General features: G+C 40.2%; 1 protein-coding gene across 1 annotated transcript; it reads right to left on the bottom strand.

The window, feature by feature from the left end:
- Positions 1-940: 940 nt before the first annotated feature.
- Positions 941-7,921, bottom strand: LOC121931801 (SCAN domain-containing protein 3-like). The gene is made up of 3 exons (XM_042469832.1): positions 7,855-7,921; positions 3,819-4,182; positions 941-3,705 (listed from the first exon to the last, which is right to left on the bottom strand). Exons 2-3 carry the CDS (start codon positions 3,949-3,951, stop codon positions 1,967-1,969), a joined length of 1,872 nt encoding a protein of 623 aa, XP_042325766.1. The 5' UTR covers positions 3,952-4,182; positions 7,855-7,921; the 3' UTR covers positions 941-1,966.
- Between the last annotated feature and the right edge of the window lie 348 nt (positions 7,922-8,269).

Below are 8,269 nucleotides of genomic sequence, written 5' to 3'. Positions count from 1 at the left end.
ACTTGTGTGTTCTTCCACATTAATAAATTTTGCCATGTGTCACAGTTTTCACCTGTTAAATGGTATGCAGACAACAGTCTTGCTACTACAACATAGGGCTGCAAAGTTAGTACCAACTCAGACCCTGAGATGTTAGGGCTATTTGGCTAATGGAAGCCAAATAGCAAGTGGAAGATATAGGAAATAGAACTTGACTTGTGAAAGCCAAGGATTTCCATGTCTAGACAATTGGTTAATTCTTTGGAACACCATTTAAATTTTTTTCTCTAACCTCAGAAATCTTTGGAAGATGAAACTGGTATCTTACTCATGCAAGGAAACAGATCCAATGTAGAGCTGAGAGGTTCTGAGAAGGGAAAATATTATTACACACTTTCTTGTGACCAAGTCCTGGTGAATTCAATGGGGCTTACTTTTAAGGAGATATGGCTAGGATTGCACTATCATCCAACAGAAATCCTAAAAGAATCTCGGTTTCAAATAATAATAAAAAAAACTTGGTTTAAAATAATAATAAAAACTTTACTCCAAGAGAGGTAGGGCCCTCCGGAAATCAAGAAAGATAGAATATCTAAACAGTACAATAAAACAGAAATATTATTTCCGATTAAAATGTATCAGATTTTAATTAAATTATTTATGTGTAAGGTAAAAATACAGTACAATGGGCCTGCCGCCTTCACTGGGATTAGGGATTTCCATAAAAGTGAAAATTCCACAAATAAAAACTTTTTTTTACTTGAGAGGACACTTCTCTAGGAATTTCCTGGTCCTCCACTGCAACTCTATGGCCAACATCTGGTAGAAGTTGGCCATACAATTGCACTGGAGGACCCTAAAATGCCTAGAGAAGTGTTAGGAATCTAAGGATGAAGAACCACAACATGTAGAACATTCAAGAAAAATGTAGATTACCAAATAAAGGCAACAAACACTCATGTAAATATAAATTCCTTTCATATGGTTTATTTGCAACTATATTACATATTCCATATTGTATTATATACTCAGTCATACTTGTCTGTTAAAATGCCTTGTTGGCCTGCAAGGTACTTCTACAACTCTGAGCAAGACAAATGCTTACAATTGTATGTTACTAGCAACCAAATCCTTAGCTGCATTTAAATGATTCCTTTCATTTGTCTATTGTTCTGAAATTAAGGGGGGGGGGGGAGAACCCTTTCAACATTTGCAGTGTAGCCCATTACACCATTTGCTGCCCTTTTCCGCTCAGAGAAACAAATGCACCCCAAGTTCTGAATCCGGAGTCTTGTCTGCTACTATTCCTAGGAAAAAAAGAACTTTATAAGGATCCATCCTCTCCCCCTGTTTGCAGTGAGGAAAGGCTGCCAAGTAGTGGTTTTGCTCAAAGGGGAACAGCAAATGTGGTGCTACTCAATGGGCTTTTATGTCATGTTCAAAACTGAAGTCATTCTGGAATTCCTCCTGGATAGAAGGTTTAAATGTAGGACATGTCCTGGAAAAAGGGGGTGTCTGGTCACCCTGAAGATATGTGAAAGTTTCTAGTGACTAAAAGGAAGCTGCTTATGTTCAAGCTGCAAGATCTATGCATGAATTTTGAATGTAACATATCCTGGCCAACAATTCCTACATGAATCTCAAATAAAAATTATTGCATTGCTTGTCCATGCTCATTTCAGATACAGCAGGGCAGAGACATTGAGAATCATGCCCTCGGGACAATCTCTTTCTTTCTTTCTTTCTTTCTTTCTTTCTTTCTTTCTTTCTTTCTCTGGAAGCACCTCTATTTCTCAGGCCAAACCTTCCTCTGGCCTCAGGGTGACCAGATGTCACAACCTCAAAGGAGGACAAAACACTGCAAAATGTAGAACTGTTATGCAGCAGGACATTACAAAACAAAAGCCAGAAACACTTATAGAAATATAAATTCACTTCATGTTGTTTATTTACAACTATATTACATGTCCTGTACTTTATGCTGTACTCACTCGTATTTTATTGATGAGCTTATCTCTGCTAAAATGCCTTGTTGGCTTACAATGTACTTATAGAACTCCGAACAAGACAAATGCTTAAAGTTGTATTTTACTAGCAACAAACCCTTCACCGAATCGACATTTAAATTATTCATTTCGTTTGTCCACTGTGCTGAAATTAAGGAGAAAAAACTTTCAAGATCTGCATTGTGTCCTGGCAGTGAAAAGAAATATTCTGCCATTTTAAGTAGTTCTGAGTGGCATTCGTCATGTTTGCAACTCTCAAAATATTTAACCCACTTATCATTAGATGACCTACTTTCAAGGTCTGTGCTGTAGTGTTCAAGAAACTTGTTCAAATTACACAACTGGTCACAGCATTTTGCATCATCAATCAAGATCCCCTTTTCACCCAAAAAGTTTATACATGTTTCCACATCTTTCATGAGTACCTTTCCTTTCAAATCCATCCATTTGAAACAGTGAAAATCTGCAAATGAGACACTCCATTTATTTAAATAACCATAGCATTCCCTGTACAGAGACACTGCTTCTTCCATAAAACAATCCACTTCACTATCAAATCCTTCCTCCCGGGCGCATGACAGCACTTCTTTAGTCTTAAGAGAAATAAAGGAGCTTTCCAACCTGTTCTCCAGCAGGGAAGATACATTTTCTATTATATTCATTATGTCAATGATGGAATTTTTTTCTTTTTGAATCTCCTTGATGTTGTCATAAAAAACAGACATTAACGAATGTAGGTGCCACAAATATGCCTTACTCAACCTAGCGGAGAAAAAATCCTTCAGGATTTTAGGGGGACTAGGCAAAGACAAAAAATATGACTGCAAAGCTTCATACGTCTCAAGTATTCTATGAATCACTGGAAACAGACATAGCCACCTGGTTTTAGTATGGGACAGTAGCTGTTTGTAGTCTGTATCAACAAATTCACAGTACTCTTTCAGTTGTTCTGTTCTTACTGCATAAGTGGAAAAATAATGATACAGTTTGATGACTACACACTCCAAATCAACTGCTAAGCAGTCAGCCCCATGTTGAATAGTATTGTGAAGGATATGCGCTGGACAGTCTATACCAACTAAATTCTTGTTCACGCTTTTCTTCAGTTTGCTGAAAACACTGTTACCCTCAGCCCTTTTAAGGCCCCCCAAATTAGTGTTTGTATTGTCACCAGCAAATGCTACACATTTGTTAAGAATATCAAAGTGTTTTAGCGTACTGCTTATGTAGGATGAAACTGTGTCCGAAGTTTCACTGGGAATTGCTTCAAGCTCTATAACTCTACTCTGAATACCTCCTGCTTTATAATCAAAAAACTGGATTAAAATTGGGAACACTTTCAGAGACAGATGATTGCTATCATCTATGCTAACCCCAAAACATGAGATCTCTTTCAAGGACTGTATTGTCACATCAACAGAATGCGGCCCAAGAATTTTGTTTATTATAGTTTCAGTCTTTGTCCTAGGGCATGACGCACTTTGGGCAATATCAGAGTCACAGTAAATTTCAGCATTTAGCTTAGGTGTACAATCCATAGATCGATACAACGAATAGTGGCTAACGGTGTGAAATGCCAGCGCTGCCTCTGCCGCATTTACCAATTGTGTCGATTTTGATAACTGACTGAAAAAACTTGATAACTCCACAATGTTACAGTAACTTTGGGCATTCCTCTTGTGCTTCTGGGACTGGAGATGAATTTCCAAATCTTGTGACCCTGTAAAGAGTACACACAGGTGTTTTTTTAAATGGAGGCCATGTGATTTAAAATGTTTTTAAATTAAATTAATACTTTTAATTTAATTTAAATGTTCTTTTTAACTGACTTACCTTTATTGGCTACGGAAATGTATGTTCCTGGAGGACAAATGAGGCACTCAGCTTCATATTTATGCCTACCATCTTTAAATAACTTATATTTGTTTGCTAAACGTTCACTAAATTTGCATTTACGTTTCGGCATTCTGCAACAGCACCTTAAAATCCGCAAGCCCAGGGAAGAAAGAAGCAGAAAGATGAGGCTGTAAAGGCCTTATAATCACATCTGTGCCTGAAGCCAGAAGGAATTTGCTGGGTTGCTTCTGAATGATCTGCAGCCAGCGATGTAAAGGACAGGTGATCTGCTCAGTGCAGACTGCACTCTGCCAGCGATGGAAGGGCTTCAGAAGGAGGGCAGCAGCAGTGGCGACGATCCCTTTTAATAAAAGAATGAGAAAGAAAAAATACACATTGGATATGTACACATTAAAGTCAGCAGAAGTCTTTTCACAGAACACAATTATGTTGTTGTTGTATGGCTTCCTTCAAGTTGTTTCCAACTTATAGCAACCCTAAAGGGAACCCATCATGGGGTTTTCTTGGCAAGATTTGTTAATAAGTTTACGAGTGCCTTCCCCTGAGGCTGAGAGTATGTGACTTACCCAAGGGCACCACCCAGTGGGATTCATGGCCAAGCTGGGAAGTAAACCCTGGTCTCCAGAGTTGTAGTCCAACACTCCAACCACTATGCCACACTGGCTCCTGAAACATTATATGTTCCCCAACATACTAAGAGCTAATAACAGGTAATTGGTTACCTGACTTTTGACTTGCCCCACATTTTAATTTGAAGGTTTAGATACCAGTACACAATCTGTATCCAAATAAAGTTCAGCCAATGTGACAAACAAAAGGAAAATTCCAAGGTTCAATTCCCAGCTTGGCCATGAAATCTACTGGGTGCCTTTGGGCAAGTCACATTCTCTCAGCCTCAGAGGAAGCAATAGCAAACCTCCTTTGAACAATCTTGCCAAAAAAACCTCCATGATAGTTTCTCTTTAGGGTTGCCACAAGTCAGAAATGACTTAAGGCACACAACAACATGAATGATTTCATTATAGCTGCCCTGGCTACATCTACATCATCACCACCACCACCACCACATTGTATTTGTTTATATCCCACCCTTTCCCCAAAACTAGGACTTAGGGCAGCTTACAACATTTAAAAACAGTACAGTTAAAAGCATATAAAAATGGTACATTAAAACATAATTAAATTATTACATCTTATAGAATCCTGGGATTTGTAGTTTGGTTACAGGGACTAGTGGGGCTCTCTGGCTAATGCTCAGTGCGCCTCCTTAAACTGCCAATCCCAGGATGGCACAGGATGCAGCCTTGGCAGATATTTAGGCCAAAAAAAGGGTAATCTTCAGGCAGCTCCGAGACTGAGAGCAAAAAAGGAACGACAAGCTCTTCTACTATCTTGGGTTTGTTTGAAGCCCCCCTCTGTCCCCCCGCCAATCTCACAAGAGCCAGTGTGGTGTTGTGGTTTGAGAGTTGGAATATGACTCTGCAAGGTCCTGGGTTCAATTCCCAGCTCGGCCACTAAACCCACTGCGTGACCATGGACTAGTCACACTCTCTCAGCCTCAGAGGGAAGGCCATGGCAAACTGCCAAGAAAAGTCTATGTTAGGTTCACCTTAGGGTTGTCATAAGTCAGAAACTACTTGAAGGCACTCAACCAACAACAGCAATAACAATTTAGAGCCACACTGAGAGCAAAACCAGGTTTTCTGCATTGGGATTTCTTCCCCAGTTGTTGCAAACATTACTTAAGTTACAAAAATCCCTGGTTTAAACATAGGTTTTTTAATAGGTGTATGTCTTGTTTGTTCTTTTAAACTGATGTATGTTTTAACTGAAGCTGTGTTTTTAACCCAGGCCTATTTGTTGTCGTTCCCTGGCTCCGATCCATGGGTAAGAAATAAACATTTATCGTTATCATTGTCATTACACCTTTCTTTCTGAAGCCCCCCTCCTGCAGTGAGCAGGCCTCCTCCTCCTCCCCCCGTCCTCCATTTTAATCTTCCATCCAGGAGGCGTTTCAAAATGTCCTCCATTTTGAGCATGACTCAGAAGCACCAATCTATATTTATGGGAGTGTACTTAGCTTTTATTGTGGACCGTCCCACATTTTTTCTGGACTGCCCTACGTTTTCCGGTGCCTTGTCCTCCTTTGTGGTCGGGGCATCTGGCCCCCCTATGTGTGTTTTGTTTGTTCTTTTAAACTGATGTTAAAAGTTGTGCTACTAAATGATGCATATTTGTTGCTTTGTGGTTGTTCCCTGCCTCAATCCAAAGAGGTGGGTAAGAAATACATATTATTTGTTGTTCCCTGTCTTGATCCATGGGGAGAGGTGGGTAAGAAATAACAACAACAACAACAACAACTTTCTGAAGCCTCCCTCCACCACAGTGACCAGGCCTCCTCCTTTTCCGGGACAGTCCTCCATTTTAACCTTCTGTCCAGGAGCCATTTCAAAATGTCCTCCACTTTGAGCAGGATGAAGAAGCATGTATTTATAGTTATAGGAGTGTTCTTCCTTAAGCTTTTCTTTTGGACTGTCCTACAGTTTGTCCTACATTTCCCCAGTGCCTTGTCCTTCTCTGGGTTCAGGGCATCTGGTCCTCCTGCATTTTATTCCTTCCCAGCATTGATATCCTGCCTTTCTCCACAATGGGATCCATCCATGGGTCACATTTGCTCTTTTAAAATGATGCTGTAAGTGAAGTGGATAAATATTGCATGTTGTTCCCTGTCTCGATCCAAAGGGAGGGGCTGGAAAGAAACAGAAATACATCATCATCATCATTGTTATAATTTTTAACTTCCTGAAGGCTCTTTTCTCCAGAGTGAGCGGACCTTCCTCCTCCTTTTCCGGGACAGTCCTCCATTTTAAGTCTTCCATCCAGAAGCGTTTCAAAATGTCCTCCATTTTGAGCACGACGAAGCAGCAAGGATTCATATCTAGAAGAGTGTTTTTAGCTGTTATTTTGGACAATCCTCCCATTTGTTTCTTCCGGCGCTTTGTCCTCCTTTGTGTTTTGGGACATCTGGTCCCCTTGTATGTCTCTTATTTGTTCTTTTAAACTGATGTGTGTTTTAATGTTTGGATTGAAATTGATGAATATAATTTCATCCATGGGGAGAGGCAGGTAAATATATACATAACTGCTGTTGTTGTTGTTGTTGTTCTACTTTCTGAGGCCTCTCTCTTCCAGACTGACTGGACCTCTCCTTTTTCCAGGACCTGTCCTCCATTTTAACCTTCTTTCCAGGAGTTTTCAAAATGTCCTCCATTTTGAACATGACTCAGAAGCACGGATTCATCACGTTCCTCTAAGTCTTCAGTGCTTTCAAGCTTTCATTTTGGGAAGGGACTCCTTTGTTCTTTTAAACTTATGTTTTAACTGAAGCTGGTGAATATTATTTGTTGAAAGGCAGGGAAAATACTAGATATATATAATTATTTTTATATATAACGAATTGTTCCCGCCTCCATTCACCAACATCATCATCATCATCATCATTATTAACATCACAATAACTATTATTATCATTATCATAATATTTCTGAAGCCTCCCTCTTTGAATAAGAAATCAATTTATTATTATTATTATTATCTTTCTGAAGCCTCTCTCCTTTGGATATATATATATATATATATATAATCATTATTTATTTTATTATTTATTATTTTATTTATATAAGAAATATATTGTTATTGTTATTATTATTATTTTGTTTCTGAAGCCTCTTCCTTCGGTAAGAAATCATCATCATCATCCTCATCATCCTCATCGCACTTTCTTTGATCCAGAGAGAGACTGGGCCCTCCTCCTCTTTTCTTCCAGGACCCGTCCTCCATTTTGACCTCCGTTTCCAAAGCGTCCTCCATTTTGAGCATGGCTTTAAGAGAGATCTGAGTTTTTGTTTCGGCCAGGGCCTCCATTCCCCCGGACCGTCCTCCATCCCCTGGTGCCTGGTCCTCCATGGCGTGGAGGACGCCCGCTCCCCTCCCTCCTTGCCTCGCCACTCACCACACAATGGCCGCCTCCTCCTCCTCCTCCTCCTCCGCTGCCTAGTTCTGCTCCGCTCACTTGCTTCTCCTCCTCCTCCTCTTCGCCTTGTGGGCGCCGGCCGCACTGCGCATGCGCACTTGCCACCGCGGCCTCTCGGGCGGGTGACTCATATAGTCCCGAATCAGCGCCAATCTGAGCCTGACTCCAGTCGGAGCAGGAAAGAGGCGGGAGGGCGCCTCGCAACAGGCCTCTCTTTGGTTCCCCTCACCTTCAGCCATAGCCCTACTTCCAATAATAATAATAATAACAATAATAATAACAACTATTATTATTATTAATGAGTTGAAGGCACACAAGAAGAAGTACTGTAGTTTGAAATGACTTGAAGGCACACAGTAACAACAAATATTAATTATGATTTGAAGGCACACAA

The sequence above is a fragment of the Sceloporus undulatus genome, chromosome 5 (genome assembly GCF_019175285.1).
Source record: "Sceloporus undulatus isolate JIND9_A2432 ecotype Alabama chromosome 5, SceUnd_v1.1, whole genome shotgun sequence".
NCBI lineage: Eukaryota > Metazoa > Chordata > Lepidosauria > Squamata > Phrynosomatidae > Sceloporus > Sceloporus undulatus.
Note: the sequence above shows the minus strand (reverse complement) of the source record. Positions and strands in the feature narration are given on the sequence as shown.